This window comes from Podarcis erhardii (assembly GCF_964252035.2).
Source record: "Podarcis erhardii genome assembly, chromosome: 10".
In the NCBI taxonomy this organism is placed as follows: Eukaryota; Metazoa; Chordata; class Lepidosauria; order Squamata; family Lacertidae; genus Podarcis; species Podarcis erhardii.
The window spans coordinates 13,193,606-13,218,642 of NC_138500.1; the positions used below are offsets into that span (position 1 = coordinate 13,193,606).

Sequence of the window (25,037 nt, forward strand, 5' to 3'; positions counted from 1 at the left end):
GTTTGGAGATATGCAAATTTTAAAGGAAGTGTTTGGTTTGCATATTTTTTTGGGGGGGGGGAGTGCAAATGCGAACTTAATAAAAATTCTTCTCCCATCCCTAGGCCAGAAGTTCCCCAGCCCCTGGCATAGACAATATAAAGGTAGACAAATCCACTTGTCTGACTCAGTTTAAAAAGACAGCTTCATAAAATCAGACCTTAAGTCAGTTCTTAAAAACTGTGGCTGGGCTCTGAGCATCCAAGAGAGGCATACTAGGCCATCTTTTTGTAACTTTTCTGCGAAATCATAAAGCTACCATGCCAAGCATCTGCTTAAAACCTTCCTTTTCAGATACCGAAAGCTTGGAAATACATGCAAATGTCATAAAAGAGCTGGGTTATTTTAGGCCTGCTAAATTCCTTCCTCAAATCTTGGAATGCTGGCTGTGTTTATCTCCCTAAGAAGCTCTGGGGGATCCTTGCAAACCTACAGATTTAGCACTGATGCTCCTTTTGTTGCCTTGCAGCATGGGCTAATTCAATTGCGATAATATTGTGCAGAACATGCTCCGCATTGTAATGTCATCAAAGGTGTGTCCGTCTGCAACGGAAAGCCTTGCCACGGGAGACAGGAGAGGAATCTCTGGAGGAGAGCAGGCTTAACTGAGAGTGAAACCTTGCCCTGGCCATTTATGCCAAGCATACAATAAGCCTCAGAACAGTCCTGGAAGGCCATGGGGCAGGGTTGGCAGAGTTCTCCGATCCTTGCCACATTTCTAAATCTCTCACTTCTTTCCTTCAAGGAGAAGGTGGCTGTTCAAGCATTATAGCAACATACAGAGGCCTATCTGGGGCAGAGGATACAGGAGTGGGGAACCTATTTCAGCCCGAGGGCCACAGGCCAGCAGCAGACAGGGTGATGACCATACCAACCTTGTGAGATAGGGGAAGAGGGAGCCTTGCTAAGGGGAGATAAGACCTGTTGTTTTAATTTCTAACAGCAGCTACTGCGTTTGCCCTTGTTTTTGCTGAGGTGGTAAACCTGAGTCCAGGTTGAACCACTTCATAGACTGCGATGCTCCTCAGTGCAATTAAATTTAACTAATTCCTGCATATAGAGTGCTAGAATCCCTAAGAGAATATTAGATTTCTGTGAGGAGACTGATTTTGTAGAGATGAACTGTCAGTCATGAGAACCTCAACCTACTGGTTAAAACAGCTTCACCTTCCAGGTCATTTTGGACTACAACTCCAATCAGCCTCAACCAGAAGCGATGAAGAGAAGAAGAGGAGTTTGGATTTGATACCCCGCTTTATCACTACCCGAAGGAGTCTCAAAGTGGCTAACAATCTCCTTTCCCTTCCTCCCCCACAACAAACACTCTGTGAGGTGAGTGAGGCTGAGAGACTTCAGAGAAGTGTGACTAGCCCAAGGTCACCCAGCAGCTGCATGAGGAGGAGCGGAGGCTCGGACCCAGTACACCAGATTATGAGACTACTGCTCTTAACCACTACACCACACTGGCTCCACACCAGCGATGGGAATTGCAGTTGTTGAAGGCTGATCTAAAGTGAGATAGCCCCAGTCACAGGTTTAGAATCTCTGAGACCTAGGCCCTTAGTATCAATGAATTCAAAGGTAATGTGAAAATGACTAGACCAGCAGCTCTGGTCTAGACAATTTCAATCCATATAGAATACTCCCCCACCAAACCCCCATTTTGTAGGGCTCCAAGAGCATGCAGATGTCTGGACTGGTAAAAATAATTTGCACTTAGCATGGGTTAAATAAGGGAAGTTTGGATTACATAGGATGGATTTTACCAAACAGGCATCCACAACAGCAAAGCCAACACCAACATGTAGCTAGATCTGTTACAGCTGGCCGTGGTTAGGAAGCTAATTTCTGAGTATAGGGTTGGAACACTTTGAAAACCTGCAACATCAGAGTTCACTGTGTGCCACAAACCATGGCAGCTCTATGGAGTTGCCTCTATATTTCTGAAGAGCTGCCACCTGTAATCTCACCAAGTTTACTCAGAAGCAAGTCCCAGTCTCCCCTGATCGGGATTCACGCCCTACAGCCTGGCGCTGTGCCGATTTAGGCGTGAGACAGTCTACTGAAAGCAATCAGTTCTAAGCACACCAAATTTAGCATGAGGTTGCAGTAGCCTCGTTTGCACATTCCGACAAACGTTATGCCCTTTAGAGAATCCAAAATCAGTTGCCTTTAAGATGTCACCTTGTTGCAAAGACCTCATTTGGGGCACACCTATTGGTAACCCCAAAGTATCTGCGCCACTCCCAGCAGAGAGAGAATTTGGCTAGCTCAGTAAGGAAGTTGAATACCATTTCAACTATTGGCGGATTAATCCCCTCCCCCGCCCTAACATTGTCAAGCATCAGTGTTGGCGAGATAAGTGGAATTCTGGAGGCTTTGTCGCTGCCTATTCTTTCTCCAAAAGGTCCTCCCCTCCCTCTCTTTTTAATCTCCTGATGCCAAGGTTTGGCTGACATCCCTCTGTTTGTTTCCGCGCTTACCAGTGGGATCACCGGACTTGCCAACACCACAGGGTTAAGCGGCTCAGATTTCTGGGCTGAGCTGCTTAGTATTACAATGCACACTGTAGCTGTTTAAAATACTGCCTGGTGACACTTAGCAGTAGCTGGACAGATTCATCTCTGTTCATCATTACTGTCATCCATTAACCAGGCTCAAACAGCCAGCTCTCGTTCCAAAAACGTTGGGCGCAGTCCAGCCCTGGTTAAGCAGTTTTAAGTCTCCTTGATTTCAACAGGAGAGATTTAAACCTGTACTTAACTCTTACGCTGAAAAAAAAAATCAATAGGACTCAAAAGTGCTTAGCTTTGGATCGGCCAGGCATTTGTTCTCTATCAACTCAGAAAGATGCAGCACTATGTAAGTAGATAGAAGGATATATCAATTTTGTTTCTCATTCCCCCCCCCCCCCCCGTCTTAAATTCAGTTCACATTTTCTAGCGATGAGGATTTTTTAAAAAAAAAAATCCTCATGAAAAATTATAATGTTTTAGTGTGAATTTCTCCTATTAAATAATTTTTATATTTTGACTAATGTGCACTCATTTGCAAGCAATTACCCCATATTTCCCAATTCTTCTCACTTATATCTTCATTTTTAATGCACACTTCTCCCAATAAATGCATTTTTGCAAACACTGTTTTGTTGAAGAACTGCATCACAAAATTTAGATAAGTGAAGATTTCAAAGGATATTTTTGTTTCGGTTTGCAAATTGTTTTTGACAGTGCAGATTTGACTGGTCCAGCTGTCAATGCATACTGAATCAAATTTCCCCTCCATCCTCTATCAGTAGCCATAAAAAAATCTTGTGTCGGTGAATTCCATATATTAATTGTGCATTAAGTGATGAAGCGCCTGCTCTTTCTCCCCAGAATATTCAAGACAAGAAAGAGTGTATATTTATTTATAAGGCACACCCTTTCCTCTATATAACATGCTATATAACTAGCATGTGGAGTAAGCAGTAAGGTGACTTTTGGAGGGAAAAATGGAAAACATTTGTCTCTCGTCCTCATAGAAGCTCCTTGAATGATTTAGAACCCTGCATAGTCAGGGGCGTAAATCCCACGGGGTGGTCCCCTGCTTCTGAGCATCGCCTTCAAACTTAGTGAAAGCTCTAAACTGAGTAAAAATGGTATGCCAGAGCGGTCAGGGCTTTGTAGTGTTCATTTACCTGTGAGGAAACTGAACATTTGCATAGAGTTGAAAAGGGAATGGGAACAGAATGGTGGAGCTTGAAAGCAGGCCTGTTTGGCTAGCTGGCTGGCACCCTGAACTGGAAGGCACCACACTGCAACATTTTGTAGCAGGCCCGACTTGCAATTAACTAAAGGAGTTCACTGCCACGAAGATGGGGTGATGAGCACTGGCTTAGATGGCTTTGAGAGGGGACCAGTAAAATTCGCAAAGGGGGACAGGTCTGTATCGGTGACTACTAACAATCACAACAGCTAAATGGAATCTCCGTGCTCAGAAGCAGCAGTATGCCAGTGGACAGCATTTGCTGAGAAAGAAGAGCAGGAGGGGGGTCATTGATTACAGGGCCTGCTTCTCATCCCACAGAATGTAAGGGCAGCCTCTGAGAACCAAGCGTGCAAACCACTTGCAAATACTGAGTCCTGAATGTAAGAGGAGCCCTGCTGAATCAGGCCAAAAAGGCTTATCTCACCCAGAATTCCTGTTCTCACAATGGTCAGCCCATGAGAAGCCCAGGTCCCGAGTGCGACAGGGCTCTCTCCCCACTTGCGATTCCCAGTCCTGGTGACTGGCATTCAGAGGCATATTGCCTCTGACTGTGGGGTCAGAATGTAGCCATTGTGCCTAGTAGCCCTTTTCAGCCTCAGCCTCCAGGAATTTGCCCAATCCTTTTAAAGCTACCCACACTGGTGCCCATCACTGCATGTGATGCACTGAAAGTCAGATGAGCGTGGGTGTACACAACTGACTTCCCTCCAGCTGAAGTGGCTAAAGCTCTCATGTGCTAGCGGTTGGGCAAGCAGACCTTAAAATATTAGAACTGTAGAATTGGAAGGGATCCCAAGGCTCATCTAATCCAAACTCCTGCAATCTTTTGCCCAACGTTGGGCTCGAACCCACAGCTCTGAGATTCAAAGACTCATGCTCTACTGACTGAGCCACCCCTCAACCTTGGAAGTCAGGAGAAAAGAGATGCAAACTTGTGGGCCCCTTTTCTCAATCATCCCACACTGGGAAAACTCCAGGTTCCCACTATATGCCTAATAACACCTGCAAGGCTAAAATGCACATAGACTCATAGAACGGTAGAGTCGGAAGGGGACTACGAGGGCCACCTAGTCCAACCCCTGCAATGCAGGACTTCTTTGCCCAGGATGGGACTCAAACCCATGATCCTGAGGTTAAGAGTCTCATGCTCTATCGACTGAGCTACCCCAGACCCTTTCCACCTAAGTATATGAAATCCGCCACAAAGGGCCCATACCCAACATTGAAATACTGCCTCATCTCTTGACGCCGATTGCGCATGATTGCCTTGTATTCGCCGATCCGCAGCTTCTTCCCGTCCACTAAGCACGTGCGCTTCGGCCTGGGCTTGTACTTGTAATCCGGATACTTTTCCAGGTGCTGCTTGCTGAGGCGCGCCTGCTCCTCATAGTACGGCTGCTTCTCAAGGTTCGTCATAGCCTTCCAGCGAGAGCCTGTCGGGGGAAGAAGGAAAAAGGAGATCTGTCCATCTCTGAGCCTTTTCAAAGGAATTGCCAGCCCTGGAGTGCTCTAGCGGCAACCCGAGGGCCAGATCCAGTCCATGTAACACTTGGATCTAGTACAAGGTTTTCCAAACTTGGGTCTCCAGGGTTCATGGGAATTGTAGTCAAAAAACAGCTGGAGACCCAAGTTTGGGAAAAGCTGATCTGGTGGTACCTTGATGGCCCTCCCAAATTGTAATTATCCTTTTGGTAGCTCCAAAAGAGTCACTGGTGGCCTTCCTTTGCCCAAGGCGGACGCTGGATTGCTCCCTTGCTGGAGTTACCTGGAGTGTTAATTTGGCAGTTTCTCATGAAAATGCAAACAAAATCAAATTTCTCCTCCATTCCTAGAAAGTGGGGCAGGGGCTGGCCAAGGTTGGTGAAGCATTACCCCGTTTGCCCTAACGGACCAGCCACTACTGGCTTCTCTCATCCATGTCTTGTAGCTCCTTGAGATAGGACCTGTTTTGCTTACGTTGTGCTGCAAAAAGCCATTCATTCATCCAGCCTCAGTAATGACTCCATTCCTGCCCCCATTGCCATTCTTGTCTCTCTTTTGCCAAATGTATTTATTAATAATGCCGTCCAGCTTATTAGTAATGTGACTTGAGTTCCTTACTGTTGTTTAAAATCACTTGTGTGTTGTGTACGTGTGTGTACACAATGTGCATGTATGCATGCGTGTTCATACACACACACACACACACACACACACACACACACACACTGGTACCTCGGGTTACATATGCTTCAGGTTACATACGCTTCAGGTTACAGACTCCGCTAACCCAGAAACAGTGCTTCAGGTTAAGAACTTTGCTTCAGGATAAGAACAAAAATCGTGCTCCAGCGGTGCGGCGGCAGCGGGAGGCCCCATTAGCTAAAGTGGTGCTTCAGGTTAAGAACAGACCTCCGGAACGAATTAAGTACTTAACCCGAGGTACCACTGTATATATATATCTCTATCAAACACCCACATGCATAATTGCATCGGCCCCAGAGGATGAATGACACAAGTGATTAAAGTTATGCCTCTTAAGGGAAAAACAACAACAACCCTTTTCTGGCTGTGTAAGCGAACAAGTCCTAGGCAATGCTTTGCTAACATTTGAGAAAAGAAAAATATTACAAATGGAGGAACAATGTTCATTTGCTCCCCGGGTTGCTTTTTCTAATGGAGCTGGGTGGAGAGATTTTTGTTCTTACAAAATACTCATGATGCTCATAAATCTGGGCTGGGAGAATTTTTTTTTGGGGGGGGGGAGAGAAAAGAAATGACCCAATGGGATATTACTCAGGCTAGCCTTGTAGTGCTCAGCCTCTTTGGGGAAACAGAGATGAGCCCCTGGCTATGAAAACAACCCCTGGGTGGAAATGTGGCAAGGACATTGTGGGGGCTGATCAATTTGGGAGACAGCCGTGGCCTTCCTCCTCGCCGCAGTTAGCTCACATTATAACTTCCACCATGCCTAGATCATCACAAACACCCCACGCACCATTTATGATCTACAGAAAGCTTACATTCTCTCCCTTTTGCAAAACATTTGTCCCTTGCTCCAACAAAAACACCAGCAAACCATATAGCTTCTATTAGGAAAGTCTCAGTTTTTTAATATTATTAACTGCCAGTTTTCCATTTGCCTTGCTAGGTGGGTGCGAGTATGCCTTTCTCTTCTGATGAGCGTCAAATGCATGCTGGGCAGGAAATGTGTCTACACAGGACTCCCTCTTCCCTCTGGCAGGCTTGGACAAAGGCGGCCCTCCAAGCCTTTGTCTGGCCCTCGGAACTCTCTGCACAACTCATTCCCTCCCTAGCTACACCCACTGTCCCCAAGCTTTGCACTCTCCTTGAGAGTTTTTGCCTGTCTGGAATGTGCCATTCAACTGCAATGGTGCCATTTGCTACCTTTGAAGGTGACCCGGAAACTACATCCAGAATGCGGCAGCTAGACTGGTGACTGGGAGTGGCCACCAAGACCACATAACACCAGTCCTGAAAGACCTACATTGGCTCCCAGTATGTTTCCGGGCACAATTCAAAGTGTTGGTGCTGACCTTTAAAGCCCTAAATGGCCTCGGTCCAGTATACCTGAAGGAGCGTCTCCACCCCCATCATTCAGCCTGGACACTGAGGTCCAGCACTGAGGGCCTTCTGGTGGTTCCCTCCCTGCAAGAAGCAAAGTTACAGGGAACCAGGCAGAGGGCCTTCTCGGTGGTGGCGCCCGCCCTGTGGAATGCCCTTCCACCAGATGTCAAAGAAATAAACAACTACCAGTTTTTTAGAAGACATCTGAAGGCAGCCCTGTTTAGGGAAGCTTTTAATGTTTGATGAATTATTGTATTTTAATATTTTGCTGGGAGCCGTGGCTGGGGAAACCCAACCAGATGGGCAGGGTATAAATAAATTATTATTATTATTATTATTATTATTATTATTATTATTATTATTTGCTTGCATGGGCGGAGTGTGTGCGTGCAAATGTGCGTAGAAACCGGCCTACCGCATGAAGTTAAAAGCTTGCATTTGTTATTTCGCCCCCTTTTGCCTCTCACGGCCCTTGGAAGCTTTCCCAGAAGGTGATGTGGCCCTCAGGTTCAAAAAGCTTCCCTTCCTCTTGGTTAGGGTGCAGAGGAAGGCCAATAGCATCACAAGGAAGCTTAATCAGACAGACGGGCAGCTGCAGGTTCGGTCCCTGTATTAAGGAATGCGGGAGAACACTGTTCCTTGACTGGTGGCCCAGGCAGCCGCCATATGCTTTCCCCGCAAAAGCTCCCTGTGCCATAGCAATTAATGGCCACCCAGAAGCTGAGTGAGCACTGACCACAACTAGCCAATTGCCACATGCTGGACACTAGCTGGTCTTCGCCATCATTTCCGTAGCACATTTCAATCTCCCGAAGTGCTTTACAGGAGTGTTTTTTCCCCCTTTAGTAATAATAATAATAATAATAATAATAATAATAATAATAATAATAATTTATTATTTATATCCCGCCCATCTGGCTGGGCTTCCCCAGCCACTCTGGGCGGCTTCCAAAAGAATATTAAAATACTATGATACATCAAACATTAAAATCATCCCTAAACAGGGCTGCCTTCAGATGTCTTCTAAAAGTCTGGTAGTTGTTGTTCTCTTTGACATCTGGTGGGAGGGCGTTCCACAGGGTGGGTGCCACCACCGAGAAGGCCCTCTGCCTGGTTCCCTGTAACTTGGCTTCTCGCAGTGGGGGAACCGCCAGAAGGCCCTCAGAGCTGGACCTCAGTGACCGAGGCCGTTTAGGGCTTTAAAGGTCAGCACCAACACTTTGAATTGTGCTCGGAAACGTACTGGGAGCCAATGTAGGTCTTTCAAGACCGGTGTTATATGGTCTCGGTGGCCGCTCCCTGTCACCAGTCTGGCTGCTGCGTTCTGGATTAGTTGTAGTTTCCGGGTCACCTTCAAAGGTAGCCCCACGTAGAGTGCATTGCAGTAGTCCAAGCGGGAGATAACCAGAGCATGCTCCACTCCGGCGAGGCAGTCCACAGGCAGATAGGGTCTCAGCCTGCGTACCAGATGGAGCTGGTACACAGCTGCCCTGGACACGGATTTAACCTGTGCCTCCATGGACAGCTGTGAGTCCAAAATGACTCCCATGCTGCGCACCTGGTCCTTCAGGGGCACAGGTACCCCATTCAGGACCAGGGAGTCCTCCACACCTGCCCGCCTCCTGTCCCCCAGAAACAGTACTTCTGTCTTGTCAGGATTCAATCTCAATCTGTTAGCAGGAACTCAGGGGAACTGAGTTACCTTACCATTTAAAAATTATTTCATTTCTGGGGGAGGGGGCTGGAACGGATAGACACTTAATACCTGAGCCAAAAATCCATAATCTATAATCTATAGACTATAATCTATAATCTATAATCTGCAATCAATAAAGTGGTGGCCATTTATAATCCAGATCATTGTCTGCTTGAGTTTATTAGTTACATCTTACATTTAGCCACTACCTTGGCGGGGAGTGGGGGGGGGGCACTGTGACTGGGCCGGCAATAAATGAGCAAACAAACTTCATGGTGAGTTCCCCCACCTTTATCCCGGGGGGGGGGGGGACTGCAGCTTTATCTTTCTTATCTCAACTCCTTTCACAACCAGCCTGCGAGGTAGGCTAGGCTGACAAATACATAGGCTAAGGCACAGCAGAGGCTTGAAACCTGCCTCATCGTACAGTGGTGCCCCGCAAGACGAATGCCTCGCAAGACGGAAAACTCGCTAGACGAAAGAGTTTTCCGTTTTGGAGGTGCTTCGCAAAACGAATTTCCTATGGGCTTGCTTCGCAAGACGAAAATGTCTTGTGAGTTCCTGCGGGTTTTCCCCCCTTCCCCCCCTTTTTCTAAGCCGCTAAGCCGTTTATCCGCTTATCTGCTAAACCAATAAGCCGCTAAAAGCCGCTAAACCGCTAATAGTGCTAATCCGCTAAGCCGTCAATGGGCTTGGTTCGCAAGACGAAAAAAACGCTAGACGAAGAGAATCGCGGAACGGATTCTTTTCGTCTTGTGAGGCACCACTGTATCTCTCTTCCACTTTTCCCATGAAGCATTTAACCCATTAATGCCAGTCTAGCAAAGCTGGTCTAAGGATACAGAGGTCCACCAGCACCTGTTGATCCCTTGTTTACCTGTGGCTCTCTCCCTTCATTGACATTTAGATTGTAAGTTTATTGAGGCAAGGACCTTTCTTTTTATCTTTTGTAAAGGGCTGCTTCCACATCCATTGCTCCCAGTAGTGGCCTCCCCCAAGGGCCAGCACAGCGGCTTCCGAAGGGCCCTACTATGAGCGGGGAGGGGCAGAAGAACCAGTTACGGCTTCCTTGAAACAAACACACCAGTCTTTCTGTTTCATTGCAACTGTTTTGTTTTTTAATTAATGCTTATTGTTGCAATATAACTTTTGGTGAACTGCATTGGTGAGATCTGCCTGAATGGCTGCATGCAAATAAGGCAATTATGCTGTTATCAGCATAGTGTACTTCCCAAATAGGAGAAATAGCTTAACATTCAGAGATCCTGGCTATCACCGGCCTCCTATTTCACATAGAAATGGCTGAATACAGAAAATTGTGTTTTAGTTTTTTTCCAATTAACTGCAACACACACACACACACACACACACACACATTCACACAAGAGAGAGAGAGAGAATCTTAAAGACTAAGAGTGGGAACACTGAGAGACTGAAACACTTCTTAAAAATGACAACAAGGTTCCTTAACAAGCCGTCTCTCTTCCTTTTTGCAAAAAGTGAAATAAAAATCGGATACACCAGTTTACGTACCAATGAACAGATGGATGACAAACATGTGCGCAGATGACTTTGCTAACAAATCCATGCATTGGTACTCCCCCCCATTTTTTTTAAATGTTCAGAGCGTAATATCAAAAGTGTCAAAATTTAATCCCAGGATAGAATAGCACTGTAGTACAGGAACCATATATAGAGAGCACACACACACACACACAGCCTGGTTGAGCAACAGTCTCACATAACCCACAGTCAGTGTGAAACTTCAGACACCTGACCCCAGTGCCAGAAAGAAGGAAGAATGATGACGATGGTGAGTTAGAACAACTGTGCCATTCTTGCAAAGAGACCCGAGTACCTGGTTGATCTGCGAGCGTCCAACTCCCTCTCCTTCCCCAAGTTAATAGAGAACTCCCTGCTGAGTTCAAAAAGTGGCCTTTGGCAGCCCAGAAGGGACCTTTCCAACATTTCCATCAGGGGAAGAGGAGAGCGCCTCGCCCCCTCTTTATTGCAGAGGAGGAAGAGATTCCCCCCTTTATCCTCTGATGTTTCAAAGGAAAGCAATCTCTCACTTTCGCTTGCTTTCAGACCTCACCACTCACTTGCAGTGAGTGCAAGAAGTTTTGAGAGCTAAGCAGGGCTGTCATCTCTATGAGAATCTGGAATGGATTTGCATGTTACACTCCATGTACTGTATATTTAATCGGAAAAAGATGCTCACGATACGCTCGCCGCATTTCCCTCCTTCCCCGCACTGGCCTGGCCTAGTGCTAAACAGTAAAAGGTGATTCCTTATGTTAAATTTCTTAGCCGAAATGGTTTATTAAAACCAGATTTGGAGGGTATTATAAAATGCTTAGAAGCCCTTTAAAATGTCAACGCGGATCCCCCAGAGACTGAGTAAAATGTCAGCCCGGCTCAAGGGCCTATTTTAAGTGGAATGAATTAGCAGCGTGCTGTTGGAGGTTGTTATCCCAAACAATCAGTTAAGATGGGGAGAAAACATCCAAGTTCCCTTTGTACTTTCTGTATGGAAAGTGGAGGAGATGATGTTTGTGGTGATCTGACCAATTCCTGAAGACGATTGCTTAAAGGTAAGTTTAATCAGGACAGCTCTTAAATGCAAAGACCCAGCCAAACTGTTTTTCCTCCTGACTCATAGGCTTAATCTCACAGCCACTAACTGCCTTTAAATCCCTTCTGCTAGCATATGCAAGTGTTATCTTCCCGGGAACAAATGTAGACTCCTTATCTCACTTTCTTCCGACTAATCTAGTCAATTCAGGTGCCCTATTAAAGCCACCCTACCTGCCATCTATAACCGACAGCTAGTATATAGGCCTCTGTGAATCTGTAGAATGAAGAATCCAACGGCAGTCACACAAATCCTGCTCCCAGCAGAATTTCTCCAGCGGCAAACTTGCCCGTGTGAAATTGAGTCAACCTACACATTTGCTTAGAATGAAAAGCCAGACTTGTGGACTGCACCGCTACAGATTATGGGAAGGATGTTGCCCCCTCATGTAAAAACTGACAGGCACACACAACAGATCAAACACAACTCCCTGAAAACTGCAAAGTCACATTCTAGAGAGAAATGTGTAGCCAAGTCCTCCTTCTGATGTTCATTACTAAAAAGAGCTTTTCACACAGAGGAACTTTCAGAAGTGTTTCAATTACTAATAACAATATCTTGTATTTTGGTCTCAAGGCGGGTTGGGAAAACCCCCCAATAATAATACAAACATCAAAATGTTGTGTAAAATCCACATAAAATTCTACAATAGGGGTCACCAATGTGCCTTCTGCAGCACTCATGAAAGAACACATTAGTTGTCTCCTCAAAAAACCTCAGCACAATAGAGAATTTTTGCTGTTTCTCCTCAGGTTCTGTTTGCACTGGCTCAGCCTCTCCTACACTGAATATGCCCCCTTAAACATGCCCACATTTCATTAGATGCCAGGAGTGGACATCCATTCACCCATCATTTAAATAAAAGGAGAGGTGCAAAGAGCTTCTCTTTGTGAGTGAGCTCAGGAGTGGCTGATGGGAGCACATTTCCTCCCCTATTGATGGGGTGGCTGATGCATGGCACCCATTTTGTGTCATGCCATGCCCCATGGCAGCCATTTTGTGGCTGGTGCCCACAACACCACCTCAAAATTCCAGATGTGCCTACTGACCCAAATGTTGGGTGACCCTTGAGCTACAAAGATTAACAAGACAAAAACACAACCCCAAAGAAGCCATACCCCATATCCAACACCCAAAATGGCCCACCTTCACTCCTGAAAGTGGAAGAAGCCTCAGATACTGATCTGAGTGCAAAGTCATGGCCGTTCTGCAAGCTACATTTGGACAAGATGGTCTCTTGGCCATCTTGGCCACAGTTCATTTAGGAGACACCTCGCTGCACTACGAAATGGTGCAGTCCAGAATTCTGCCACCTTGTTCTGAATTAAGCACAGAATGGCTTTTGCGGAACCAGATGGGTGTCCAGTTGATATTACGCCCACTCCAAACCACAGAGCCCTGCTGGAGAACTGCTGCTCCTGTTTTTCATTGCCTTACCCAGTATTTTGCTGATGTTGGAGTTGTGCATATCCGGGAAAGCCTGAAGGATCTTCCTCCGCTCGTCTTTTGCCCATACCATGAAGGCATTCATTGGGCGCTTGATGTGGGGTTCGTTGCTGCCACGCCCTCTGGACTCCCGATAAATCCGAGATTCTGAGACACCTGCGCTTCCTAAAACGATGGGGTGGGAGGGCAGAAAAGGCAGGGAACAAAGGATATTTCCTTGTTATAAGCTGCCTCCTCAAGCATAGCTTTAAATCGTACTCGGGAGGACTTGTCACTTCAGCATGAAGTCCTGCATCTCCCATTTTCTCAGTTATGACATGTATTTGTTGTACAGCTTTATGGCATGGTGGATAAGGGCACTTGTGTGCTTTCCCTCCACCATATAATCACCTAAACATAGTTGTTGATGGTAGTCAATGCTGAGGTCCAAACGTACACACCTCCGGTTTGCACAGTCTTCCCTTCCTGTCTTTTTCCACAGGGAAAGAACTGCCCAACTTGGGTATCCATAGGGAATGTTTCCTTAGTGAATGGTGGAAGGAGATTCCACACATTCCCATTCTTCTGCTCCTCCCAAAGAATCACCAGCCAGCTGAATAAAAGAGGTGGGGCATGGGAATGTTACCCATGGTTACACTGCCTCCACATAATGCAGGATAGTGCTATAGGCTTTTATCTTGGGATGAGGGTGGGGAGGGTATCCGTTCTGAAACACCATCTAAATTTATTTATTTTTGCTGAAGATTTTGTGATTCCACCAAAGGACTAGGCAGTGCTAGTTGCTTCCTAACAGTGAAGGGTCTTTTTTTTTTGGCAGCATCACAAAGATATATCCTGGTTTTCCTGCTAAGGAGCTCATGGCAGTGTACATGGCTCCTCTATTTTATCCTCATAATTCCCCTGTGAGGTAGGTTAGGCTGACAGGCCAAAGGTCACCCAGTGAGCTCCATGGCTGAATAGCAATGGAGGTTCAATCAGGTTCAACACTCTAACCACTTTACCACCCTGGTGAACATCTAACCCCCTGCCCTGTCATGTATGAATCGGATGTAAGAAGCCAACAAATGCTTGTTCATGGCTGCCTGTCTTTTCATGTGCAGACACCTCTGCAGTGGTACAGACAATGCGAAAGGTCCGTGCAACTCAAAACAGCTTCTACAGTCCCAGAGTGTGCCTGTCCTGTGGCCAATCGGTTCTGCTAACTGATCACTTCTGCAACTGATCTCATTCTTCCAAAACCTATTTCTGTTTGCATCTTTCATCTCATCTTCACAGAGCCAGAGACGTGGTCTTAACCTTGGCAATGGCGTTTACTATGACAGCATGAAAAATTCACCCACAGACTTTCAGCATTGCACATCACCAGCTTTGTTTAGTGGGTGTCTCCTCGCCATGCGCTAAGTACCAAGGAGATCAATGTTCTCTCTCCACCGGGCAGTGGATGTACAGGCACAGCTGGGAATAAGGCAAAGCGCTATGCTACTGACCATCAGAGTCTCCGCTCATGTTGAAATCCATCATAGCGTGGCTAAACTTCCCATCTTCATTCTGTTTGACTGCCAACTGTTGAGTCAGGTTCTCCAGTGTCGTTTTGTCCTGGGTGGGGAGAGAAGAGAGGGCACAAAGGAGTCTTTTTATTAACATGCAATGGAACCACAAAGTTCATAGGTAATTTGCAAGATTCCCCAGAGAAGGGGAGTTTAGAAAATAAGGAAGAAGATGGTTGAGTTGGAAAAGTAAATGAAAGTGGGGTGAATGCCCAAAGGGATGCGGGGGGGGGGGGGAGAATAACACAATTATTTTTGGGAGGTTTTATGAGTTGGAAGTATCATGGCTTGAACATTCACTCCTCCCATTTAAAAATACAGCTTTATTAGCTGAGGATGAGTAAGCTTGTGAAATTCAGATTAGTTTGACACACATTGCAAGCGCTCAGCTAGCATGTTCCACAAGCGGTTCAAACGTTTCTGGTGGAATTCAGTGCACTGAAAAGTGGGTTGAGTTTAGCAACCCACAGGGCAATTTAAGATGCTAATTTTTCTGATGGGCCCGATGGATACTTGCCTCTGAAAAACCTTGTAAAACCTAACATTGATAGGAAGTTAAAAGTATGCCAGGGCCGTTCCTGACGTTAATTTTTATCCCTATCCTTGTCTGAGACGCAAGTAAGGCAACTGAGAAAATAGCCAAAGGAAATAACTCTGAGTCAGAAATGACTACCTTGTTCACAGGATGTAAACGGCAACAATCCCTTCTGATGATTTTTTAGGAGTACCTTTACAAATGGGTGAAATTTTCACCCCACTCATCACTGTGACAATCACTTTCTCATCCATTTTCCTTAAAACTGTTTCGCCCACAACATTCCAAGGTGAGGTCAAGAAACATTTTCCTCACTCTTGTTTCATAGAATTGTAGGGTTGGAAGGAATCTAGTCCAACACCTTACAATGCAGGAATTACAGTTAAACAATTCTCGACAGATGGCCATCCAACCTCTGCTTAAAAACTTTTCAGTGAAGGAGGGTCCAACACCTTCTGAGGAAGTCCCTTCCACTGTTGGATAGCTCGCACCATCAGAAAGTTCTTCCTGATCTGCAGCCAGAATCTCCTTTATTTGGTGCAATGAAGCCAACAAGATTTGGCTATTTGATGGTGTCTGAACAACACCTCGGGTATTGTAGGGGTGGGGTGGGGAACTGAGGGGGGAAATATACCCAATAGCAGTGGAGAAAGACTATCATCCTCAAGACAACAAACAGAGGGCAAAAGGTGATGGGAAATAGATGAGAGCGGTGTCACTTGCTACACAAGGAAAGATCCTGTGTGAGAGTCCAGGAAGGGAACTATATATGACAGTAAGGATAGGTAAAAATGCATATTAAAGAAACACACAGAATCCACAATACAGCACAGCAACTAAACAGGCAGAGTGGGATTAAAAGAGAACAGGTTGGGAAAACTTGCAAATTTGTATACAGCACGCCAGTGATTTATGCAACCCCTGGGCGGCTGCTCTCCATGGCTGTGACATGCTTCGTGGTTCACACGTTGTGCAGGCCTGCTTTGTGCATAACCACTCCCCTCCCATCCCACAACCACCACTCCTCACCTATGCCAGAGACCATGCTCAGAGTCTAGTTCTGGGAACGGGTTATGCCCAGCAAGACCAAGGAGGAGCCTCACAAACCCCACGGCATGCTCAGAGCTCGGGAATGCGCCTGCAGTGTGTTTACAAACATGGCTTTCCTGCAAATCCTATAGCCGAAAGCACTGTGTGGCCAGGATTAGTGCCGCACACTTGGCTTGGAGGAGAACGATGCCTCCGCTGTGGGGCCTTGGAAGAGGCTAGCCGGGGCCTGCACCTTTCTCTGAGTGCAATACCTGCATTCATCATTGCTGGAAAATGTTGCTTTCCTCCCCCTCCACACCCAGTTATGGGAGTGTTGCGGTGCTGCAGAACTGAAACGTGCAAAGCAAAGGCAGCCCTCCTTTTCACAAGCCGCATACAGTTCAACTTGCCTGGCTTTTGGTTGCCTCTCTCCACAGAACGCGGGAGTGATAAGGGGGAGGGGGAGGAACCGGAGACTCTGTTTCAGCGACAAGGCGACCCCTAACCCCTCACTACTAAAACATGCAGTATAATAAAATAATTCAATTAGTCGCCATCAAAGGGAAAGTTGAGATAATTCTCAGAGGCTGTCACTCTGAAGTCGAGCGATGTCAAAACAGTCAGCTATGCTTTCGTTATGCCCCTTTGAGCCATGACTTAAGTGAACCTTCAGTCAATCTCGGTGCTGAGCAAAGGGAGAGGGATGGCATGCGAGAGTTGGCAGCGGGGCAGAGGAGGTGAAAAGTGAGTTGCAAAAAGCTTTAATTATAAAACAACAGAGCGGTCTCCAAGGCTGAGGAGGCCCAGCCGTTGCACTTAACCAATCTCTGCTGCGGCTGATGCACTGAATGAAATTAACGCGGCTAAAGGAAGAAAAAAGAAGAAGAAGAAGAAGAGAGGGGAAAAACCCCCAAAGCAAAACAAAAGCAAGAGCACCCTCGTGAGCAAAACAAGTTATTTGGTTTTTAAAGCAGAGGACACGGTAATCCATAAATTAAAAAGGGGTTTTAAATCAAAGAGGGGAGCGAAAGCTCAGCCGGGACGTAGCCGGGTGTTTGAGTGAAAGGAACAGGAAAGTTTTCAAGAGCCATAATTAATGAGCAATACTTTTGGCTTTGCGGCAATTGCCAAAGTATTTCTGGGTTGTTGAATTCAGTTCGGCACTGTAGTTCATATGGGCATTAGTCAACGAGACGGATGGTGGTGGGGGAACATAGGAAGCCAGCTTATATCGAGTCAGATCACGGCTCCATCTAGCTCAGTATTTCCTGTTCTGATTGGCAGCTGCTCTCTAGGGCTCCCTGATAGGAACCTTTCTCAGCCCTGCCTGAGGGACTGAACCTGTGACCTGATGCCACTGCACCTTTCTCAAGTAGGAACACAGGAAGCTGTCTTAGACAGAATCAGGCATTTGGCTCCTACAGCTCAGCAATATTGATTCTGACTGGTAGCAGCTTGCTATGATTTAAGGCAGAGGTCTCTCCCAGCCCCACTTGGAGGGACTGAACCTGGGACCTTCTGCATGCAGATACTTTGTGAAGGAACAATTGTCTTTTCCAGGATGCAGAGTTAGAGTGACGACCCAATAAAACGAAAAGGCCCCTTGCTATGTAATAAACTTCACTCATATGTAACAAACTAGGCTTAATGTCTCATCTGCTTTGGCCCTCAAATTTATGTTGTTCGGATTGCATTGTAATATTTTCTTTTAGGGTTTAGTGGCTGGTGCCTAATTTGTGGGTTTTTGAAGCAAGGTATAAATATTTTTGGAACGTTTTAGGAAGCTGCCTTGTACTGGTTATTTATATTGCTGTCTCTGTCCCAGAACTGTCTACTCTAGCAGAATAGGACCTTTCTTTCCTGTCACCTGTTACCGTTAGAGAAATCAGTATGAATTTAATTATTTTTAAGGTAAAAGAGTGGTCACCCTGATGCTTCTGCTCTCAGCAGAGAAGCCAGATGAGACCACACTCTTCACCTTAACAACACAGAAATGTAATAATTAATAATAATAATAACAATAATAGTACCCCGCCCATCTGACTGGGTTGCACCAGCTACTCTGGGAAGCTTCCAGTACAGACATACCTGGAATACAGTTGTCAGAAGCAGTGTCCAGGTGTAAATCAGCAAAATGTCCAGAAAAATCTGGACGTATGGCAACCCATGTTGGCAGTGCCATTTTTGGCGATGTTACTTTTGGCCAAAACAACAACAAAAAAGCCCAACAACTTTGTCCCCGCAAAAGCTCAACAACTTCCAGCATATACAAAAACACAAATGAAACTTTAAACATTTAAAACTTCCTGATACAGGGCTGCCTTCAGATGTCTTCTAAAGGTTGTATAGATACTTATCTCCTTGACATCTGATGGGAGGGCGTTTCACAAGGCACGCACGACTACTGAGAAGGCCCTCTGCCTGGTTCCCTGTAGCTTCACATCTCGCAGTGAGGGAACCACCAGAAGGCCCTCAGAGCTGGACCTCAGTGTCCAAGCTGAATGGTGGGAGTGGAGATGCTCCTTCAGGTATACAGGACTGAGGCCATTTAGGGCTTTAAAGGTCAGCACCAATACTTTGAATTTCTGGAAACGTACCAGGAGCAAATGTAGGTAAGAAGAGCTCTGGTGGATGCCAATGCCCATCTAGCCCAGCATCCAATCCCACCAGTGGTCGACCAGATGCCCATGGGAAGCCCAAAAGCAGGACTTGAGTGCAACAGAGCTCTCCAAACTTGTGATTCCCATCAAATGGCAAACGCAACCAGAGAGTGACAAGTCTCAGGTGCTTGGTCCCCAGGTCTCCATTACAACTCAGGTGAGGCCATCAGGAAGTAGCTCCTCAGATGGGGCTTTGTCAAATCAGGTATTGCATGCACCTGGGGAGGCTGCAGAGCACTGGAGAGAACATTAATGCAGGATTTCCCAAACTTGGGTCTCCAGCTCTTTTTGGACTACAACTCCCATCATCCCTAGCTAGCAGGACCAGTGGTCAGGGATGATGGGAACTGTAGTCCAAAAGCCCAAACACTGGGAAACACTGCATTAATGGAAAGAAACACACCCAGCCACCAGGCTCAGGCACCACACACCCTCATAAATTCTAAGTACCCTGTGAAAGAGGACAGAACAAGGAAGTGTGGTGGGAAACTTTTGGAAAACTGGAGGGCAGGTGCTAATCAAAAAGGCCATATAATGAATGGCGCCAGGGCAAAATTAAGCACAAAAGCAGCAGCTAACCTGTTTTGCTTTAGAAGAAAAAAGAGGTGGGTGGCAATCTCGTATCTGCTGGGCTACGCACTTTCCAGGAGGATATTTCAATTTATGTTCATGGCATCACTCTGTCAACAAAGGAAGAGGATCCTCTTTCCTGTCCCTGCCCACTCACAAATTAACTGCAGCTTGCTGACAGAGGGGCATCCCACCTTCATCTTGCGAAACCCATTTAGCGGTTCCAAAGGGGGAAGCACAATGGTTTCAGGTTTGCACATCAAAATGCACCCATTAATCATAGCTGGCTGGCTGGAACATGGCCATTTCCGAAACTCTTAACTGTTTGTGATGTGGATCAGGCCTTGACACTATTTGTAGCCTCTATTTGCAGCTCTCTATTTGTAAGGAGATGGTTTAGGTCACACTAGGTCACACTGGCTTTCCCCATTGAAAACATCTTTGGCTTCCCTCATAACTCCTGAGGTGTTCCTCTTTGCCAAATTTATATTGAAATTTCCATTTTGGAAAAGCCCTAGTTCCAGGGCTTATCCGGCGATGCTCAAAAGGAAGATGGCAGCGGCTGTGGGAAAGCATGTACTACCTAGGTAAAGGTAAAGGGACCCCTGACCGTTAGGTCCAGTCATGGATGACTCTGGGGTTGCAGCGCTCATCTCGCTTTATTGGCCGAGGGAGTCGGCGTACAGTTTCCGGTTCATGTGGCCAGCATGACTAAGCCGCTTCTGGCGAACCAGAGCAGCGCATGGAAATGCCATTTACCTTCCCGCCAGAGCGGTACCTATTTATCTACTTGTACTTTGTGCTTTTGAAATGCTAGGTTGGCAGGAGCAGGGACCGAGCAACGGGAGCTCACCCCGTCACAGGGATTCGAATCGCTGACATTCTGTGTGCCCTAGGTGTGAAAGATTTGCTTGATTTCTGCAATCCTGTCCCCAGGATGAAAAGATTGTGGAAACTGAGGGAATTGCATTTGTAGCTGAGATAACTTGCAATTTCATTACTTGGGGGGGGGGGGTGGCGGCATGTTCCCACCACACTGGAGCTCATAGCTGGGATGAATATGTGAGCAAGACCTTCCACTCCTTTTGACAGCTGCGAAGCATGTGGCTTGACCTCCCCACTGGGAGATTCCCCACAGCAGCACTGCATACTCCTGGTGGCCTCCAGGAATGGAGAGCAGAGCCTCCAAACGATTAGCCTGAACCATATGGAAAGTGTCTTCCAAACGAAACAGCTGCCATGTGGAACCCTGCCTCACAGGAGCGACTGCCGGCAGCTTCTGCATGGACGCCATAGCGCTGAATTGGCCTTTCGTTCTCTAGTTCTTCCACAAGAATTAGTTGGATGCACACATAAGTACTTCAGCCTAACTGGGTGATGGCTCAAGATTCAAGTGCCTAGTTCCCCACACCCCTTACCCCACACCCCCAGCGCGGTAATACTCTACAGCTGGGTTTGGCCAAGTGAGTGCAAGCCTGACAGTGGCATTCCTCTGCCGAAACGTTCTCTTGGCCAGGGTAGCGCTGGCAAAATCCTAGAGAGCTGTGAACTCCGTTTGCCAAAAAGCTCTTCTCTAACTGCATAATTCAAGGTTAAAATTTCATTCTAGCTCTCCATCCACAGTACTCGGCTCCTTCCCCTGCCATCTCCACTCCCCTCTTCCAAAGGCAGGCATACATTTCATTCACATTTGCTGCCTTGCAGATAACACACACACACACACACACACACACACACACACACACACTCTTGTGGGGCTGCAAGCCAGCCCAGAGAGTGCCAAAAAGTGCCGGCTCAGACACAGATCCCCAACCTCATGTTCTTCTCTGCCTTTTGCCAAACGCAGTGTGTGTGTGTGTGTGTGTGTGTGTGTGTGTGTGTGTGAGAGAGAGAGAGAGAGAGAGAGAGAGAGAGAGAGAGAGAGAGAGACCAAGCTGAGATGACTGTGGGGAGAGGGTTGGTGAGGTGGGAATCCTTGAGTTCTGGCGAAGCCTGACTTCCAGTCTGCACAAAGGAGGCTGCATTGCAACTGGGGGTAGGGGGGAAATTCGAATCAGCTTGCACTCTAAAGGCAAGCCTACTAAATTTAGGCTGTGGACACACTCCTGTTTATTCTGCATCCAATATGCTAGCTGGGGAAGGGGTTTACACATGATGTTATCCACAATCCATATCTAGCCTGTCGTTTCTCATGAAATGCTGCCTTTTGATGGGTTTTCTCTCAAGCCAGCTTTGATCCAATTTTTTAAAAAAAGAATGACCCAGCTGTGTTTTAAGCTAGGAATTTGTACACAGCCTTGCACTTTCTGGAGGAAAAATATGTGCAAACTGAAACACAGCCATCCTTCAAAATTCACACTTCTCTGAATTTTGCAATGCAGTTGTCCAGCCAAATAGTGCGTACAATAATTTTCATTCTTAGGTAAACTGCATGTAAGAATGCATATACTAGTGAAAACGGCATACTGAATTGCATTGCATTAGAGGAAATTGCATACAAAAATGTGTGTATTGGTACGATGATTGCTTTATGGAAGCATGGAAGCCTTTTTTTGGACTATTTAAAGAAATATTATAGTATGATGAATTCGTGAGCAGGAAGGCATGAGAGATTGTTGTATTATTGTTATGATCCAAGACAGGGAAGACAGAGAGCAACAAGGGGGACAAATAACAAACACCATGGAAACATCATGGAAAATTGGATGGGATGTTGACAAAAGAAAAGAAAAATCTATTGTGTACTGGAATCTTTATGTGGGATTTTTTTGGGGGGGGATTTAATACAATATATCTTAAAAAAACACCAAAAAACCAAAATGTGTGTACTGGGAGAAATTCACACTAAAGTGCTGGTGCACTTTTATGAGGACTATGAGTGAGTTCCCATTGGGGTGCTGGCATTCTGGGCCAGACTGAAATTCTGGAGAGCTTCTGTCAGTCAGCATACACAACACTGAACTAGACAGACCAATGATCTGGCTCACTATAAGGCAGCTTCCTATGTTCCTAGTTTTCCTCTCTTTTTTGACATCATAACCAAGCTGTGGATGGGACCACTCAATCTGTCTCACCAGGTCAACATTGGCCATCTGTCATGGATGCTTTAGTTGAGAGTCCTGTATTGCAGGAGACTGGACTAGATTACTCTCAGGGATCCCTTCCAACTCTGTGATCCTATGACACTATGGAGTGTGCCACCTCTTATCTCTGGCCATCGCCTTGACAATGACTGTTGTGCAGAAAAACATGCCATAAAACAGAAACAGGATCAGTTTTGCAACAGGCTGAGCTCTGATGTGCTTAAATGTAGTTTACAGAGCTATAAAAACCATGCGTGAAATGATAAAATAGAGTGAGACTTTCAAATGTTGACTCGGTTATTGTTAGCCCTCGTTCTGGTGGCCCCGCTTTATTGTTTTCGACTGTTCTAATGAACAGGGAAATAGCAACAAAGAAGGGCTTTAACCTTCCAATTATATAAACTCCCCGGACCACCAAAGTAGACAAAAGATTATTTATAATGCAACTAAGATTTATCAGTCAGGAGGTTTCTGCCCCCATCCCAGACCCGCTTTTCTTGTTTGTATTGAAGTTAAAATTGAAAAAAACCCCACAAACCAGTGCCTTCTTCAGTCGCTTAAACTCTCCCTTGCTTATCCAAAAAAGAAAGAAAAGAAAAAGGCACCCATAGGAGCTAAAAGTAGACTTAAGAGAAGCGAGTGGGGAGGGGGAGAGGGAAACAAATTCCGACCTTATTTTCAGACATCTTTTGGGGTGGAATTGTATGACAGCTTAGTTTTAAAGCGTTCTCTCTGGTCCCTGCTCTTGGCTGGAACATGGGTGGCTTGAAAGCCTGGCTGCAAAGCTTTTAGCAGATCGGTTCGAAAAAGAAGATGCATTCGGTGTTCAATAAATAACGCTTTCTTCAGACTCCAACCGGCCCCCAAGCACAGTTGACACTGACTTATTGAATCTGGTTCTTATTCATACCTGGTCATGAGTTTATCTCCTTTTGTTATTTACACAAGGGTTTTAACACATCGAGTGCTTTGCACACATCAATGAGTTCCACCGTAACAACAACCCTATAAGGTAGATTATCGCCCTCATTTTGCAGTAGGGAGAGTGCTGCATTCGGAGACACCACAGCACTAAAGGGCGAAACTCACCCCTCAGCCCTAAAACGGCTTCTCTCTCCTTCCAGTGTACATAGAATCCTAGAATTGTAGAGTTGGAAGAGACCCCCCGGGGTCATCTAGACCAACCCCCTGCAATGCAGGAATCTCAGCTATCCATACGGATGCAGGGAATCACATCCATGACAGATGGCCAGCAAACCTCTGATTAAAAACCTCCAATGAAGAAGAGTCCATGCAACGATATGCAAATCCTCCCTCCACACAAACCTGGTATTTTATAAATGACAGCTATGCTGGAAAAACAGAATTGGCACAAGCCACGTACACAGTACTACTCACTGAAGCCCCATATCAATGGGGAGCTGAATGCACTTAACTGTTTTGCATTGCAAGCAAAGGATGTCACCCCCCCATTGCTTTTTTAAAACCTAAGCTGTGTAAAAGTGTTTATCTGGCTGTCTTCATTTTCTCCTGAACCAGAGAGGTCCTTGCAATCAAGGGGTTAACGTTTAGATGGGAGGGGTGGCATTAAAAAAAATAAAAAATGGAGAGGGATGAAAATTGCAGCCCACACAGGATAGGGAGTAGCTGCTTTCATATAAACAGAAAGTCAGGACGCAGACTGTGCTTTGCTGGTAATTGTTTACTAAACAATAGGGTGACTCAGTCGCTCAGCAGTGCCGCACATGTCTAAAATGGCTCAACATCCATTCCATCAACCGCAACTTCCCTGGGAATGTATTAAAGAAGCTGAAAATGCCACTAATGCTTTTTGTTGTAATTATTTCCTCTGCCCAGAAGCCCTATCACTTGTCCTCTAGGCCTGGAATGTACAGAGAGCACTGGCTTTGTGAGTTTATGGGGTGGGTGGGTTATTTTTGGGGTGTCCGTCCAATGAAAGAACACAAAAGGCTGCAGCTTTTGTGGATGAAGCCAAACTCCTTCTACAAAGGGTCTGGGGCTTGGACACACGGAGTCCTGGGCGATTTGCTCAGCTAGCTCCTAGCCTCAAACCATGAAGTTCCCAGTTCAAGCTGCAGCTGACAATGGTTTGCTGCTTCCCTTGTGAAAACATGTGCTGATGTGCTCCCCTGTTAAAGGTAGACGCTTTGAGAACATTTTCATCCAGAAGTAAATCAAATTGTACAAAAGGGGGTGGGGGGAATCAAAATGGAACCCACTAACCCACAGGTTTTCAACCAGTGTGCCGTGGCACCCTGGGGTGCCTTGAATGATGGTCAGGGGTGCCACGGCCAACACTGGTCTCTGTCCCTCTTTCCTTCCCTCCCTCTTCTGATGCCCTTTCATGTCTTGCACAGTTGTTTGTTGCAGCAGCCCTGGCTACAAGCTCCGCGGGCTACAAGCTCCTCTGGGGCTGGCCAGGGGGTGCTGGTTGCCAGGAGCTGAGGCAATTGAGAGAC

General features: G+C 46.2%; 1 protein-coding gene and 1 long non-coding RNA gene across 13 annotated transcripts in view; one reads left to right on the top strand and one right to left on the bottom strand.

The window, feature by feature from the left end:
• Positions 1-25,037, top strand: part of LOC309352041 — an 802,957-nt gene that overhangs the window by 12,993 nt on the left and 764,927 nt on the right. The gene's annotated exons all lie outside the window — the stretch shown is intronic.
• Positions 1-25,037, bottom strand: part of SOX5 (SRY-box transcription factor 5) — a 767,649-nt gene that overhangs the window by 3,602 nt on the left and 739,010 nt on the right. For 11 of the 12 annotated variants that reach the window (XM_081879778.1, XM_081879776.1, XM_081879777.1 and 8 more), the window contains 3 exons: positions 14,621-14,729; positions 13,125-13,298; positions 5,006-5,222 (listed from right to left, as the gene is read on the bottom strand). In XM_081879778.1, the coding sequence (XP_081735904.1) occupies positions 5,006-5,222; positions 13,125-13,298; positions 14,621-14,729 (500 nt within the window). The remainder of the gene's footprint in view (positions 1-5,005; positions 5,223-13,124; positions 13,299-14,620; positions 14,730-25,037) is intronic. The other variant, XM_081879772.1, reaches the window with a different exon arrangement.